The sequence below is a fragment of the Thalassophryne amazonica genome, chromosome 7, assembly GCF_902500255.1.
Source record: "Thalassophryne amazonica chromosome 7, fThaAma1.1, whole genome shotgun sequence".
In the NCBI taxonomy this organism is placed as follows: domain Eukaryota; kingdom Metazoa; phylum Chordata; class Actinopteri; order Batrachoidiformes; family Batrachoididae; genus Thalassophryne; species Thalassophryne amazonica.
This window is the reverse complement of record NC_047109.1, coordinates 17,861,069-17,878,796: the sequence shown is the minus strand read 5'-3', so window position 1 is coordinate 17,878,796 and position 17,728 is coordinate 17,861,069. Positions and strand designations below refer to the sequence as shown.

The 17,728-nt window shown below is 43.1% G+C and overlaps 1 protein-coding gene across 1 annotated transcript in view; it reads left to right on the top strand.

The window, feature by feature from the left end:
• si:dkey-22o22.2 (neural-cadherin) overlaps positions 1-17,728 on the top strand; it is a 346,824-nt gene that overhangs the window by 147,443 nt on the left and 181,653 nt on the right. Inside the window, exons 3-5 of the mRNA XM_034173921.1 lie at positions 4,107-4,332; positions 10,622-10,831; positions 15,363-15,469. Of these exons, the coding sequence (XP_034029812.1) occupies positions 4,107-4,332; positions 10,622-10,831; positions 15,363-15,469 (543 nt within the window). The remainder of the gene's footprint in view (positions 1-4,106; positions 4,333-10,621; positions 10,832-15,362; positions 15,470-17,728) is intronic.

The window sequence follows — 17,728 nt, the reverse complement described above, 5'->3', positions numbered from 1 at the left end:
CCATTTTGTGACAAACCTGTTTTGTTCAAAGGAGCCACTTATAAATAAATTTTGACTTGTTGAATTTCAATTACCGTCAGATGAGGGAGACGGGGAACAAACTATTCCATAAACGGCGTGGAGCGTCGCTGTTAATCGCTCCCCGGGGCGCACAAAGCGTGATTCCAAAGTGTGGGAGCGTGTGCGCCACCGGCGATGCACTTTTATTTACACCACAGATATTTTCAGAGCTGATTTCTCCAGCTTGTGTCTGCCCCGCTGGCAGAATGTGACGACATGTGTACAAACCAATAATCCAATAATTTACATTAAGAACAGTTTTTAATATGGTGCCAGTATGGGAATATATTCACCCACTGTGTCTGAAACCAATTAGTGGCAATAATGTGATTTTAATTCTGTTTTTAGGTTTTTTTTTTTTTTATTTATTTATTCCAGCAGCAAGAAGTCAGAAAAAGTTTGTGGCCTCACGAATTTATTGTTACATTTAACTATGTGGATCAGTCTCGTGTCACCGCAGTGTTTGATTTTGGTGCAATGATTCATTCTGGGAAAAAAAGGACGCTGATAGTTTAGCAGTTGTGAAAATCAATGCTGAATTCTCTGCAGAGGATTTAAGTGATGAGGTGAGACAATAAAAGTTTGCTTTATTTTGAAAAGACACCTGTAGGAAACAGCTGAGTGTTAGAAAAACATCTCCACAAATAGACTGAGCCAGAGCAGATGATTGACAGGAGGGATGCAGCTGTTGATGCTTCAGAACCCTCTGGTTAACAGCTGCGACTTCATCCCTCCTTCTTTCCTTTCTTTCCCTTCTCTTACATCCATTCTTATCTCATACTTTCCTCTTTTTATTCCATCTATCTTTACTTAATTCCCTCATTTTGTTCTCCACCTCTTTGTTTTAGTTTCTCACCCTCATAGACTCCATCTCCAGGTTTTCTAGTTTGTAAAAATTTCAGACAATAAAGGATCATGTCTGGGAGCAGCTTCTGGTTTCACATGTCATCACATCTGCCACCCGACAATCTCCGTGGGTCCAGACGGGAAAACACGCCAATGTCCCGACTTTATATCTAAAGAGGTAACCAACGAACTCCTGCAACCAGGTTGAACGTGGGCATGTCCTTGGCCAGGTAGAATGTGGGCGTGTCCGTGGCCAGGTTGAACGTGGGCACATCCTTGGCCAGGTTGAATGTGTATGTGTCCTTGGCCAATTTGAACATAGGGGTGTCCTTGGCCAGGTTGAATGTGTGCATACCCTTGGTCAGGTTGAATGTGTGTGTGTCCTTGGCCAGGTTGAACGTGGGCGTGTCCTTGGACAGGTTGAACGTGTGCGTGTCCTTGGCCAAGTTGAATGTGGGTGCGTCCTTGGCCAGGTTGAATGTGTACATGTCCTTGGCCAGGTTGAACGTGGGCGTGTCCGTGGCCAGGTTGAACGTGGGCACATCCTTGGGCAGGTTGAACGTGTATGTGTCCTTGGCCAATTTGAACATAGGGGTGTCCTTGGCCAGGTTGAATGTGTGCATACCCTTGGTCAGGTTGAATGTGTGTGTGTCCTTGGCCAGGTTGAACGTGGGCGTGTCCTTGGCCAGGTTGAACGTGGGCGTGTCCTTGGACAGGTTGAACATGTGCGTGTCCTTGGCCAAGTTGAATGTGGGTGCGTCCTTGGCCAGGTTGAATGTGTACATGTCCTTGGCCAGGTTGAACGTGGGCGTGTCCTTGGCCAGGTTGAACATGGGCATGTCCTTGGCAAGGCTGAATGTGGCCGTGTCCTTGGCATTGCAGTTTGTGGAGTCCTTGGTTCTGAACCTGCTGCACGCTGGATTGTGCTGAGGGAAGTACAGCAAGTGGCTTTCACATTGAATGTCAATAAATAAATACAGTGGCTTGCAAAAATATTTAGCCCCTTGGTATTTCATGCATTTTAATTTGTTTATGGAATTACAAATACAAAAAGTAGGTCAGGCTTCTCAACATAAAAATTTTGAAAATTATCTTCCTTAGACTCACACTGAAAATAAATCTGTACAACTTGATGTAAATTAATTAAAAATATAAAAGCCAAGATGATGGGTTGCACAGGTAATCAGACCCTTTTAGTATAATACCTGTAAATAATCAGTTTAATTTCCAGTTTTCTTCAGACAAGTCAGTTGATGGATACATGAACATTTCCAAGTCACTGAATGTCTTGAACTTTATTTACATCAGTTATGAAGAAATACAAACAGTTTGACACTCTGGTAAATCTTTGTGGAGTAGACAGTTCTGAAAAACTGAACATCATCTTGACTTTTATATTTATAATTAATTTATATCAAGTTGTACAGATTTACTTTCAGTTTGAGTCTAAGGAAGATCATTTTAGAAACTTTTATATTGAAAAGCCTGATCTACGTTTTGCATGAAATACCAAGGGGCTGAATACTTTTGCAAGCCACTGTAAATTATTTGAGATGTATTATTATTTTGTAAGGTTCAGATGTGTCACATTTAACTGGACCAACAAATCCATTTTTTTTCAAGTGTAAGATGTGTGCGTGTGTTTTTTTTATAATAATTTATACCAGACTTCTCCAGGAATCAAAGCACTCGATAAAATAAACTCCCATAATAAAAGAATAAATGCCAATAATAAAAGTAAACTACAACAATGCACAAAAATCTCAAATTAAAGAGCTGATTAAAAAAAATTAAAAATCAGATAGACTTGTGTTTTAATTGTAGTGTTTCCAAAGGTGGGGGCCGACAATCTGTGTTTATGACTATTTCTTTTGTCCAAATGCTTCAGATGAAATACAATATGTTGTCCATCACACATCTATTTGTCCATTTTGCAGACTTCTGGACTTCAATAATTCCTATGTGAAAAAGTAGCACAGGCTGTGGCGTGCACATATGCTACACTGCTTGGGACTCCGGCAAGGACGGTCGCATTCCTCTCCTCTCCTCCTTTCTGTTCTCTATCTCTGCTCCGACCTTCAAACTCCCAGTTTCACCAGACTGTGAATTCTTCAAATTAACATTTGGAGTAACCATGAAATTGATCAGCTGATCTCTCAACGCTACTGACACCATTTTTTTTCGACAAGGAAATCAGGGCTGGGGGACCCTGCGTGCCCTGATGGAACCTACCCAGCGGGCTATGCTCTCGACACCTGAGAGAATGGAGTGTGACATGCTTGGCTCCACTCTCTGTGGAAGACATTGAGGATTTATTTCTATTCGCTTTTATGGTGGGAGGTTTAGTGCTGATTGGTTTGTGTGCTGCCCTGACCCACAGGAATATTAGCAAGACGCTGCTTCCAGAATCTTGTCCCCTCATCTGTCCATCATGATTAATGAGTGTGTCAATGCTGTGAAATCTCAAACTGTGAACTCAAACGCAAAATGGATATGATCTGGAGCATATCGCATCATTGCAAAGGAATGTGCTGCTGAGGACCAGAGAATATTCTTAATAAATTTGGACTCTAGATGGTCAGAGGTGCAGTGAATGGAATTCTGTATCTCTCCACCTAACATAAATATGGCAGCCTTATTGGCTCCTGAAGGCCAAATACCCTGTTCTTCCCCCAGAAGGATCTACGGCCTTGGTGAAGGAATTTGGCTCCCGCTTCTCATCTATCTACCCCCCCCCCCCCCCCCCCCCCAGCCTGCTGTTGCCTAGGAATGTCAGACTTCAAGTTTAGTGCACATAAACAATGTCAAATGTATATGTGTTTTCTTTAATTCTGATGTGTGCCATTATTACAGTAAACAAGTAATAATTGTGGATTAATTGGGGTATTTTGTCTGAGGTAATTGGAGTGTAAATGTAATTTTGTTGTTGTTGCACTCGTGTAAAGACAATGACAATAAATCTCATCTAATCATCTAATCTCATCTAAACTGAGCTCCCGTCTGTTGTTAAACTCCCCCCCCCCCCCCCCCCCCCAGGAAACACTAAAATATGAGTTCTACAAATACAAAAAATGTGCAGTGTTTATGTTTTTTCCCTTCTTCTTCTTCTTGAAAAATATCTTTTTTTTTGACAGGTGGGACTTGTACTCTGGGTGACAGTTTGTCTTTCATAAATCTTTGCTCTCTCTGACTCTGTTCAGGTGGGGAGCAGTGCTTTGAGGTGGACCGTCGCTCCGGTGAGATCAGGACCACAGGTCGACCGCTGACCCCCAGCAAGGAGTACCTGTTGCGTGTGCAGGCGGTGGACGGTCAAGATCGTAAAGGTCTCCCAGCCACAGTGGCCATCCTGGCCGGCTACCGCCCCCCACAGTTCACCAACTCCACCTACAGCCTGAGCGTGCCAGAGAACACGCCTGCTGCACAGCCGTGAGTCACATCATCAAAGCCGTTTCATGTTTAGACACTCTGGTCCAGGTTGTCCTGTGTGTCTTTGGGAGCAGCTCATCAGTGTCATCATTGTCCATAACGGTGCCATGTCCTTTGAATAAATAAAGTACTGGTTTTGTGTCATTGCTGTCTGGGATGAAACTGTTGGATCTCCTTTCAAAAAGCCACTGTGAGAACAATCCGTCCTCACGTTCTCCTCATCTACCGCTTTTCGGGATGCTGTGTAACATGACTCACTGCATCCATAAACCTGCTCTTTGCAATTCCTATTCTTGTGTTGGCTGCAGGCTGCTTCCTCAGTGTCCTTCTCCTGATATGCCCCACATCCCTCCTGTGCACTTGTCCAAACCGTCTCCTTCGCACCTCGCTCACTTTACCTCCAAACTGTCCAATCTGTGCATTTCATTCTTATTCCCAGGAACACTGACAGCATCTGCAGTCCTGCAGTCGGCCGAGTCGTGTTTGTGAGTCACCGTCTGATGATGTCAGGCTGCTGATGGTTTAATGTCCCTGCTGTCTGGAGCTGCTGGTCTGATGATCACCTCAGTGTCTGTGCATGAAGGATGCAGCCTTGATGGATTCAGTCTCGCCAAGTGTGGTCCAGAGGCTGCAGGCCAACATCATTTTCATGTACAACCCCAACTCAAAATAATGTGGAAAATGCTTTAAAAACTTTCAGTGATCTTCAGTGATTTTAAGGGTTTAAATCCAAACCCAGTATCTCCAAAACCACTCATTTTTCATTGAGAGCAACATGCACTTGGCTGCTCCAGTTAATATCACCATGCAAAATATTAATGAATTTGAACACACCATTTTCTTTTTATTGATGGGAATCTGTATAGTTTTTTTTTTTATGTTTTTTCCTCTGTTCCCATTTTAAATGACATTTTTCTCCATTTAAAAAATACAGATATTTGGTTCCTCTGTTTCCATTTTAAATGACATTTTTCTCCATTTAAAAAAATACAGATATTTGGTTTTGCATCTGAAGCCCTGATTTATTTTGACATCTGACGTATTTGTGCAGTCACCTTCATTTCATTGTGAAATATGCATTTATTCTTGAGTTTAAAGCCTGCAACAACATTCCAATGGCGCCAGTTTATTCTGTATCTAAGGATTAAATCATCACTTTTACAGCAAGTTTGTAAGTCAGGGGATGGACACATCTTACACTTCTGATGTAAAGTCCAAGACTTTACATCAGTCATTAAAAATACAAGCAGTATGGCACTGTATGGCAAATCTGTGTCAAGTAGGCAGTTGACCATGATGTTAAGGGACTAGTGAGGGAAGCCACCAAGACAATGAATATGTCTCAGACTTCATTTCCACCAGTCATTAAAACATACAAGCAGCATGGTACTATACAACAAATATGCCTTGGACTTCACATCAATCATTAAAAATGCAAGCAGTATGGTACTGTACGACAAATCTGTGTCAAGTAGGCAGTTGACCATGATGGAAAGAAACTAGTGAGGGAAGCCACCCAGACACTGAATATGTAAAAGTTTGGGCACCCCTGATGATTTCCATGATTTTCCTCCAAATTGTATCATGGTCTGGATGAGAAAAGAAATGGAATTGGGATATGCCCCACAGGTAGGTTGTGAGCTGAAGGAGAAAGAATATATATATATATATATATATATATATATATATATATATATATATATATATATATATATATATATATATATATATATATATATATATATATATATATATATATATAGGGTGGTCCAAAAAAAACCGCCCTATTTTCTCCTTCAAATCTGATCGAAATTGAAACATTTTTGGTGGTCTGTCCTTAATAGTTGATAATGTGTTCTCAGGCGGCAGTAAGCCTTATCGCTGAAGAAAATCAAATCCAACAAGCCAGGGTCATTTTCAATCCTTTGATATCCCGACAAAATGCTAGTAGTTCTGCTTTATTGCGATCAGTTTGCCTTTGCAAGATTTGAATTTTGTAAGGAAAGAGCTTAAGGTCATCATGGAGGATCCTCAAAACTGATGACCTTGAAATGCCAACTTCTTGTGAGAGATGGCGTGTTGATTTGGATTCCTCAAGCCGTTCCCGCAAAGTCTCTATGTTGTTGGCAGTTCTGGCTGAAGGAGGTCGACCGCTGTGACCTTTATTGGCATTTGCTACACTTCCAGTCTCCCAAAATTTGGCCACCAAACGTTCAATAGTCCATCAGGTACTTTGTTCCTGCCAAAATCTCATTGTCTTTGTGTCAGAAGCACCGATTTTGTGGCAAAGTAGGCCTCAACGATTTTTATCCGCTGCAGCTTAGTATACTGTCCAGCTTGATCCATATTGGTGTCAAAAGAATCTCCCAGGCCCGCTGTCTACACCACCTGAAAAATATGGCAAAATGTTGTAAAACACAAATTTGGGAGGAAATACAAAATAGGGCGCTGTTTTTGGACCACCCTGTATATATATCCTTTATAAATCATTGGTTGTTTGGATCAGAAATTTCAGTTAAATATATCATATAGCAGACAAACACAGTGATATTTGAGAAGTGAAATGAAGTTTGTAGGATATACAGAAAGTGTGCAATAATTCTTTAAACAAAATTAGGCAGGTGCATAAATTTGGGCACCCCAACAGAAAAAATACAATATTTAGTAGATCCTCTTTTTGCAGAAATAACAGCCTCTAAATGCTTCTTATAGCTTCCATTGAGAGTCTGGATTCTGGTAGAAGGTATTTTGGACCATTCTTCTTTACGAAACATCTCAGGTTTGTTGGTTTCTGAGCATGGACAGCCCGCTTAAAATCACACCACAGATTTTTAATACTATTCAGGTCTGGGAACTGAGATGGCCATTCCAGAATGCTGTACTTGTTCCTCTGCATGAATGCCTTAGTAGATTTTGAGCAGTGTTTAGGGTTGTTGTCTTGTTGAAAGATTCAACCCTGGAGCATCTTCAACTTTGCCACTGATTCATTAACATTGTTCTCAAGAATCTGCTGATATTGACTGTAATTCATGTGAACCTCAACTTTAACAAGATTCCCAGTACCTGCACTGGCCACACAGCCCCACAGCATGATTGAAACCACCTACAAATTTTACTGTAGGTAGCAAGTGTTTTTCTTGGAATGCTGTGTTCTTTTTCAGCCATGCATACCGCCCCTTGTTATGTCCAAATAACTCAGTTTTAGTTTCACCAGTCCACAGCACCTTATTCCAAAATGAAGCTGGCTTGTCCAAATGTGCTTTAGCCTACCTCAAGCAACTCTGTTTGTGGCGTGTTCGCAGAAAAGACTTCCTCTGCATCTCCTTGTGCAAAGTGCACTGTATAGTTGAATGATGCACAGAGACACTATCTGCAGCAGGATCATGTTGTAGGTCTTTGGAGCAGGTCTGTGGGTTGACTATCTGAGATCTGAGATTTTTCTTAACCTGCCACTTCGGACCTTAACTAGTACTGCCCTGCAGTCTTCCATTTCCTCACTATCTTCGTCACAGTGGAAACTGACAGCTGAAATCTCTGAGATAGCTATTTGTATCCTTCCCCTAAACCATGATGTTGAACAATCTTTGTTTTCAGGTCATTTGAGAGTTGTTTAGAGGCCACTCATTACAAGAGATGCAAAGAGTGGAAACATTTGCAAATGGCCACCTTAAATACCCTTTCTCATGAATGGCACTTCCTGTAAATACATACTAGAAACTTCATTTCACTTCTCAAATATCACTGTGTTTGTCTGCTATATGATATATTAAACTTAAATTTCTGATCCAGACAACCAATTATAAAGGAAAATCATGAAAATTATCAGGGGTGCCAAATCTCTTGCATACAACTGTATATAGCTTCAGGATAAAGTGGTATTGAGGAGAAATTTCTTTAAAGGAACATGTAAGATTTCAACTGCAGTTTACCAGAAGGCACATGGGAAACCCGAGTCTAGGTCTGATCTGTTTTCCTGTTTTATGGTGCTTCTCTTTTCCACTCCATCATGAAGCTGTTAATGGGGATACAGCAGGAAAATGCTGCACCATTCCCAGTTTCTTCACCCATGTCCACAGAAGCCTGTAATTCTTTCACAACTGTCTGGGTGTCATTGTGGCTTCCCTCACTAGTCTCCTTAAATGTGGGAATGGGTGTATATTACCAAATGAAATGAAGTTGACCACACAAAACATGAAATATCTTGGGTTCTGAGCAGATTCTCTGCCAAGTGATGGGTAATGACTGACCTATCTAACAAACTGTCCAACATCACCTAGTAAATGCAGCAGCTTATCCGAGGCAGTGAGCTTGGTCGACTCACACAAGCAGGTCCTGCTGATACGTGTTAACAAATGAGATGCTTTTACCCAGTTTGTGGTTTTACTGAATAATTTAAGCTAGCAGCTGTGATGTTTGTGTGTGTATGATAATTAGCTGCGGCTGATACTGTGAGATGTCTGTCTCCAAGATCCCGGCCCCGCCCACTTTGTGAGACCGCCTGCACACAAAATCTCTCATGTGACCGTAGCCTGTCAGAAACGGTCGTTAGCATTCCCCACATGCTGAGCGTGTACACGGCAAGTGGCTGCACGTGTTTGTGTATGTTATCGTGCTCGCGCCGCGCCTTCGCATGTCATATGTGATGCATGAAATCCTGAGCCATGTGGAGCGAGATAGAGGAGCAGGAGGGAGGAGGAGAAGGATGAGAAGGACCCAGATGTGCAAGTGTGGCCTGAGGCAGAGAATTTGGAAGTGTGGCAAATTCAAATATTTATTAAAAGTGAGGTCTGGATAAACATGAAGGGGCGCAGCATGTGGGCCCCGCGGGGCCGCCGGAGCAAAGCACATTGTGTTAATATCAGAGTGTCCAGCTGTCTGCACACATCCCCATTTTATTACCTTCATGTGTTTATGTGCACATGCCTTTAATGTGTTATGAGCACATTAATTAGCTCGACCAGGGATGTCATGTGGTCATCAGTGTGTGTGTGCATGTGTGTGTGGCTGTTTGTTTGTTTCTTTACAAGTAGAATGACATAAAAAGCTTTCTCATGATCTTCACCCAACCTGGCATCACAGCAACACGTCTGCTTCCCGAGGCAACACTCGGAGACAGATCCGGTTCCATGCTGGATTGTCGACGTATCTGAGAATCTGTAAAAATCTGTTGTGACAATGTACACAATGATCAAACATCCACGTCACGACAGAGTGTCGGATTATGTAGATCTCTGAAGAAGATGAGGCGGAGCCTACCCCCAGATGTCACTCAAGAGCCACCTGGTGGTGTTGGGGGTGGAGGAGGTAGTACTTGAGTCAGCGACCTGCAAGCAGCAGAGACATGAGTTATGACTGATGTTTTAAAGAGCGGGAACTGAGCAAGGGTCCAGCTGCTTCCTATTTGCGATTCTAGTTGTTGTTGATGAGCTGATTTTAAATAAATACGTTTATACCTGAATCTTTCTCGCGGAATGTACGCTATGCTGTACATCTTGCTTTCTTTTATAATAATGTAACACTGCTCTTTGTGGAGGTGCTATAGTGCAGAACTGTTCTAAACTCACCCAGAAATCAAAGAACAAGAATGTTCAGTTCTTGTCGCTTTGTTGGTAGATTTAGTGACTTTTTGTCCTTCCTAAAATGTTTACCTTGTGACAAATCTAGTGACATTTGTTGCACACAAACCAGCCAATTAAAAGCCAGGAGACAGCAGACACAGCAGGAATAAAAGATAAATATACTGGGACCTGGACAGTGGGATCATAGTGAAGCAGCAGGACCTTCGTGGCCGGGACGATGGTGGGGATCGAACCCACACGGCTCGCACAAAAGACCGTTCCTCTACCAGGTCAGCCAAAGGGGAACTCCCCGTTAGCCAAGCTAGTGCGAACGTCTTTTCAATTGGGACCCAGGACTTTCATCCCGCTACACATCTCCCCACCATTTTTGACTTCGTCCCGAAGTCACAGGTACATGTTAGCATACTCTGTGACCCACATCCTGTTCGTGATGCCAGATTGAAGCCGCAGGACCTTCGTGGCCGGGATGACGGTGGGGATCGAACCCACGTGGCTCGCACAAAAGACCGTTCCTCTACCAGGTCAGCCAAAGGGGAACTCCCCGTTAGCCAAGCTAGCGGGAACGTCTTTTCAATTGGGACCCGGGACTTTCATCCTGCTACAATAGGATGGACACAGTCACCTTCCTGAAGGACAGGGGTCTGGTCAGTGGGTTGAGGGTCCCTTAGGGGTCTTTAACTGCAGTTGTTGGTTTTTGTGTCTTTCTGTAGTGTTGCAGCAGTTCAGGCCATCTCCTTCCAGAAGAAGAGGCTTTCTTACATGCTGCTCGTGAATCCTGGGAATCTGTTCAGCATCAACCAGGAGACTGGAGCACTCAGCCTCACCAGGACCGTGGACTACGAGAGCGGACACCACCTCCACAACCTGCAGGTCCGAGCGTCCGAACCCGAGAACGGCCTCAACAATGTGGTCGAGGTAACCAGACACACCAAATCAGTGGTCACTATGGCAACAAAGTTGATATAAAACATTTTCATGTTTACATTTGACATCTTTTGGTTGGTTGCACGGTGATGGTGGTTAATCATGATCCAGTCGGTTCTGGTGTCAAAAAGCTGGATGAGAGAAGTGCGGCACTGTGAGGTTTTTTTGGAGGCGCTGACCCTGGAACACGCTGCCGTCTGGAAACTCATTAATTAAAAATAAGAGAGACGTGCAGCTGCTGAATCAGCGGCTGTGATGCAACTGTTTAGTTTGCTGTGTTTATTCCGTTTATTTGTTCATGAAGCATGCGGCATGTTTCCCCCGAGAGTCCGCCGAGGATCTCGTGATGAAAGCAGGGAAAAAAAAATCAAAGCTGAGATCAGGATTTATCAACAATCAGATGTGATCAGGTTCAGATCAACAGTTTGACCGTGTCACATTTATGAAATATCACATGGAAAACAATAAAACAGTCACTGAACATTCCTCCTATCTCACCGACATCTGAGGAACTTCTGAACACTGCTACCTGCTTCTGTTTGGATGTTGATGGAATTCACAAAGTATTCTAATGCCAAAAGTAGCTCATTACAATTGTTTTTGCACATCACATGGTGTCAAACTACATGTTTGATCGCATTCAAGCGCAGCTGTGAGCTCCATAATCTGCATTCATCAGTTTGTCAGTTACTAGAACATTTATTTGATTTCAGTCCAGTTTATTTATATAGCACCATATTACAACATGAGTCGCCTCAATGCACCTCAGAAGGTTAAAATCTGACCTCACCAATCCCCCAGAGCAAACATGTAGGTGACAGTGGTCAGGAAAACTTCCTTTGGTGTCTTTTGAGGAAGAAACTTCCAGCAGACCACAGTCTGAGGGGGCTGGGGGGCCGCTGCTTAGATCAAATAAACAAAGTGCAACAAAGAATTTGTAAACATGCAAAACAAGAACAGAAAATAAAAACAAAAGGTCAGGTTTTCATCCTTCAGGAGGTGCCATCCAAAAATCTTCAATGGAAAAGGCACTCCAGTCCACCGCAATCATCCACAAAAGCATCCAATGCTTCCTGACCGTGACATTCTGGAATTCATATCCGTGAACATGAGAACAGAGCTTTCTGCACCCTTCACGATGACTGCAGGAAAAAAAATGTCATAGTGGTTGTTGAAGACTTGCTGTCGACTTCAGAGAGGTTGATGAAGCTAACTGCCTGTCTGCTTTGCCATCTACACTCAATGGCTTACTTATAGCAAATATTACCTGTGCCACCTGGAGCCAAGAATCTAGAATAAAAAAATAGCACTTGAGCCACATACGTAGGATATAAAAATCCCTGACTCAAAGTGGTTGAAGTGATATTTCTGTTCCAGACTCCTACCTCACGCCCTATGACTGCAATCTCCACACAGAAAGGACCAGGTGGGAAGCAATCCCACAACGTTCTTGCTATGAGGCAGATGCACTAACCCCTAAGCCACCGTTCAGCCCTCATCAGTAGAGTCACACAAATTGTTCTCCATTGCCTGAAATCAATCCAGGCAATCTTTTAGACTACTCCGTTTTACATCGACAGCTAAACTTGTAGATTAGTTGTGTTATGTTAGTCGATGATTTTCACCGTCGTAACGGCCTCGCGAGTGCTATTGCCAAAAAATGCCTCCAATGCGTGACACATCTGTTTGCTCCCGGGTTGGTCTGTCTGCTACAAACATGGTTGAGTCCACTGTAGTAGAGAAAAAGCGCTCATGACCTCAGCATTCGTAAACATCTCCAGTGGATTATTCCGCTCCCGGAATGCCCACTCCCGCCGTAAGTCTCTCCTTCCTTCCTCCTCCATCAACTGGTGGTACACGATATAGCCACCTTTTTTGAGGTAAGACACTGAAGTTTTGTTGACAAAATTAAGATTAGCCTCCTCTGTACCAGGCTAAAAACTTTAGTCAGCTAATGCAAAACTTTAGCCAACTTTAGTGCTTTATGCAACAACTAACGTCAAAAGATGAATCGATGAAGTGAGTTTAGTCGACTAAACAAGCTTAGATCACTTCATCCAGTTTGTCCTCGCCCTTTCACCCTTCGTCAGTGTGTATAATTTTGGTGTACAGACGCTCTATCCACCTGTGAACATGTGAACGCAGCATTAGACACGTCTTCTGTCAGTAAGCATGTTAGTCAGCTATTATCACACATGCTCACACGTTAAAAAAAACCCCTCATTATCACCTGCATCAGGGTCCAGATGGTGCAGAGCGACACAGATGCTAAAGTACCAGCGTTTCCCAGAGGCCTTTGCTCTATAAGCCTGAGTGGATAATTCCCTCCATGGGCGCTCGTTGTGTGGAAGCTAACATTGCATCATAATGACAGTTTGTGTTGCCGGCAGCTTTGAGACATTTTCAACCATGAATGCTCAAATTCCTCTGTCGTTAGATTCATTAGGTTTATACTTTAATGTCTGCGTCACAGTCATCGTCTGACAGTTAGCGAGCACCTAATTAATCCCTTTATTGCCTCAGCCGGGTTGAAAGACATCACAGTACACCGAGTTCTGTCTAGAAACCAGCTGGATCCATTTCGAAACCGTTTCTCCAAGCTTTCTGGAGCTTTTGGAGTAAAGGGGAATTTCTCCTACACTGCTCAGTTCAGCATCTGCACAGCAGCAGATGATGTGGAGAGGTCATGTGATCACACCACCTGTCTCTCTGATTGAGTAAAGGCTCATTCAGAAAGTTGTGGCTAGATCACGACAGGCCATGGATCAAGGAAGAAATCATCCAGAGCAGGCCTCCGAGCCTCACTGCTGCCCAACTTTATTCCTGGACTCAGGAGCATGAAGCAGATGGTGGTGTGGGACTCTCCCTTGATGGGGCACCAGTCCATTGCAGGTTACTTCCTCCTCCAGACCAGTCAGACCTGTCTTGTCCGCCCCCGGAGTCGGTTGGAACCACCCTAGACAGACGAGCCTGTCAGTCACCCGCCAACCACAAAAGAAAAAAAAAGAGCAATCAGAGATTTCTGACGTCCGCCAATCCGGATCCAGATCACCTCCAAAATTTAATGGAGTCTTCCACGGCCTAATACGTATCTGTGGTGAAATTTTTGTCAAAATCTGTGCAGTAGTTTTGACATAATCTTAACAGACAGACAGACAAATAAATAAACGCCAATGATTTTATTACATCCTTGGTGGATGTAACAAAAATGAACAGAAATTAGATTATCACCAGATGTTACAGCTATAATAAACATAATTTTCAGTACATTTTCTAACTCATAAGAAGGAATGAAAGTGCAACTGTTTTACCAATCCATTACACTATAGATATTATACATAATTACCTTTGAGACAAGATTCCGAATGCGTTATCTACCACACAATGTGCGCAAGACAACCTGCAGCTCTAATAATAATAATTTCTCTGTCTTTCTGGAGCAATGAGAGAATGGTTTCAAGTTCTGAGAGTAAAATGTGTCATTGCCTATGAAATTATTATTTTATATAGCATGGTATCAAGTGGGATTAAGTGGGACACATAGGTATGAGGAATTGTGTGGCAGTGCAGGGATCAAATTCGTACAGGTGTCAAGGTGCACACACACGTTTCGGGCAGTAATGGTCCAAAATTCAGCAGGTGTGGTGAGGGCAGGAGTGGCTGTGGGACAATAAAAATACTCTAGCCTAAAAAAAGTGCCCCCTCAGAGCAATGCAGGGCTCCTCTGCAAATGTTTCTGGCACGGAAACTGAGACCAGTGCCTATTTCATGGTGAGGAAGATGGTCTCTTGATCGATTCCCGGATGGAATATCTACATCCAGTGACTGTGCTTTGGTCTGTTTAACATGGGAATGTCGTTGCATGCGGACACATGGTCCTTAGCCTGATCCAGTGAAGTTCCAGATGATCGGAGTCTGGGGACCTGCTGCAGCCTTCATTGGCCGTCACAGCCCCTGGGTTACTAACTCTCACCTCCTCCACCTGATCTGCTCTTCTTGTTTCACCAACTCTTAGCCGTCTTGTGTTCCGGGTTCCTGTTGGGCCTTCATGGTTACCATAGCAGCCAAAGGACACACAAGGTCCCCACTGTATTTCGCCCGAACAGGGACACCACCACCCCCACCCCCACCCCCAGATCTATTGCCCAGGTGTCATGACGTGGACAAGGGGTTGGATTTTGACACCCAGTGCCCATTTACAGCTAGGTGGACTGGAATGATACAGACTCTTGTTCAAGGACATAGACAGGTAGCACGACTGCAAAACAAACCCAACTCCTGTCCCACTGGTCTACCTGTTCTACCATCAGTGAAGACTATGAATCAGATCTGCCAAAGCCTGGAATCATACAGGTCAACCCAACACACCGTGACCAGGACCGGTCAGATTGCGTCACATCCTTTTAGTGTGTGTGTGTATGTGTTTGCGCACGCACGTGCGTGCATGCGTCTGTGTGCGATGCAACAAAAACAACATGCTTTTTCTGTAATAAAATAATAAAATGTAAAACGCCCCCTGCAGATTGCTGTGTACATAACAGATGAGAATGACTGTACTCCAGAGTTCCTGCATTCAATGTACACCAGAGACAACGTCCCTGAGAGCACAGCGCTGGGAACCTCGCTGCTGCAGGGTAAAACACAAGCTAACAAGCAAAACAACACACATGCGCTCTGCATGCCACAGCAGTTAGCGTCCATATTTACACTGTAGAACATTATGTATGCAGCACTGTGATGCACATCCTCAGACGTGGCTCCCTGAAGCTACGATCACATCATTCTCCTCTGGTATTGTGCCTGTGTTTGGTTTGAGGATGCAAACCTGCTGATGTTTGACTAATAACATATGACTTTGCAACATTTAATTTGCTGTTAAGGCCAGAGCTTTAAAAATGTCTGTGCATGCAGCTGTGTGATTTGTTGTTGAAATAAGTGCAGCTATTGCTACTGAGCTGCCTAGCTAGCTAAATGCTAGCAATATTCAGCAATGGTGCATAGCAGAAAAAAGTACAGACAAGCTCTGCACGGGCCAACACGCGTGCACACCAGAACACATCGCTCAGCGGAGACACAATCATTAATAAACTATGTCTTCAACAAATAGATTGTTTATTATCATTCAATATTAGTATCTGTCATGCTGCATGTGGTGCTTCTTCTGTGGACACTGCACCAACTGCGGCAGCACTTCCTGTGTTATCAGCGTCCATTTTGGATGCATTCACTGAGTCACAAACGCAACACGTTTTACAGTCAAAACTGAGCATAAAATAGAACTTAACAACAAAGAGAAAAAGCTCAACTTGTGGGGACAGTCCAGGGTTCTTAATTATCAACTCAACTCAAACTTGCTGTACACAATAAAACAATCACATAAATGCAGCAATTACAGTGAAACCAAGGTACATAAGTCAATACTATAAAATGAATAAAATAATCAAGTAAATTAATTAAAATTTCAGTCCACTTAGAACTGATTAAAAGCCAGGTAGAAGAGGTATGTCTATAGTCACGATTTAAAAACCTCAATCGATCACGCAGAGCAGATGTGCCAGGGCAGGTTGTTCCGGAGCCTAGGGGCCACTGCCACAAAGCCTCCGTCACCTTTGGTTTTCAGCCTCATTTTTGGGGTGACCAGTAGTAGTTGATTCACAGATAAAGCTTTGGCCGGGGTGTAGACACAGAGGAGCTCAGTTAGATTACTGTGGAACTAAAAGTAGACCTGCTTTGAAATAAATGATATCAGAAAGAAATAGCTGATATGTATTTATAAGACCCTTATGAATGCAGTAAAGTAAATCTGCAAGCCAAAATTTGTAATTCAGCGGAGAAATCTTCATTTAAAAATGACAAATTTGCAGCTAAAATTTGGCCCTCCACGAAAACTGTTTGTACATCCAGGACATTGCGGTGACGTAAGAGAGAAGACAGAGCGCTAGCACCTTCAGCCCGATCCCGCGCGTTGAGTGACTGCAATACTACCTATTTCTCAGTTGAAACTGATTTTATCTGTTAGTAATGTTACTGCTATACACATCCTGGTTTCAACATCCAAACGTAATGCGAGATACAGCTCTGCATGCTCAGATCAGCAGCGACATCGACAGTGGGAGACATTCTTCACTGACCCTTACTGCACCAGCCTCGCTAGCGCAGCATGCAAGCGGGTCGTCGCGGTAACCCCGACCCCATCCCTGCCCCGTGAGAAAATATTGGCTTGCATGGAGTGCCTCTGTCCGTTCACTCATACTGCAGCTGCATTGATCATGCAGATCCTACTTACATTGCAAAAAGTCCCGAAAACAGCATTTTTATGCAGTCCACAAACATTCAGTCTTAGAGCAAGATAATATAAAACTCACCAATAGTTGTTTTTTATGGGGAAATATGATCGAATATAGATCGACACCACTCAATCAAATGGGCGTATGAAAAAGTCCCCCAAAATAATTTTCAGGCAAAAATAAAAGATATGTATACTCACTAAACGTACGGCAAGACAATATGAAGTTTTTAAAAAAGTCGATCCTTCCATATAAGACAATAAAAAGGTGCTTTTGTAAGAGATGCAAACTGACGTAAATCCACAAATTACAGTTGGCGCACGCAATGCATACTGGGATAGGGTCTTCTCTCTTACGTCACGGCAACGTCCCGGATGTGATGACAGTTTTGCGGAGGGCCAAATTTTAGCTGTAAATTTGTCATTTTTTTAAATGAAGATTTCTCTGTTGAATGACATACGAGGGCTGTCAATAAAGTAACGGTCCTTTTTATTTTTTTCAAAAACTATATGGATTTCATTCATATGTTTTTACGTCAGACATGCTTGAACCCTCGTGCGCATGAGTGAGTTTTTCCACGCCTGTCGGTGACGTCATTCGCCTGTG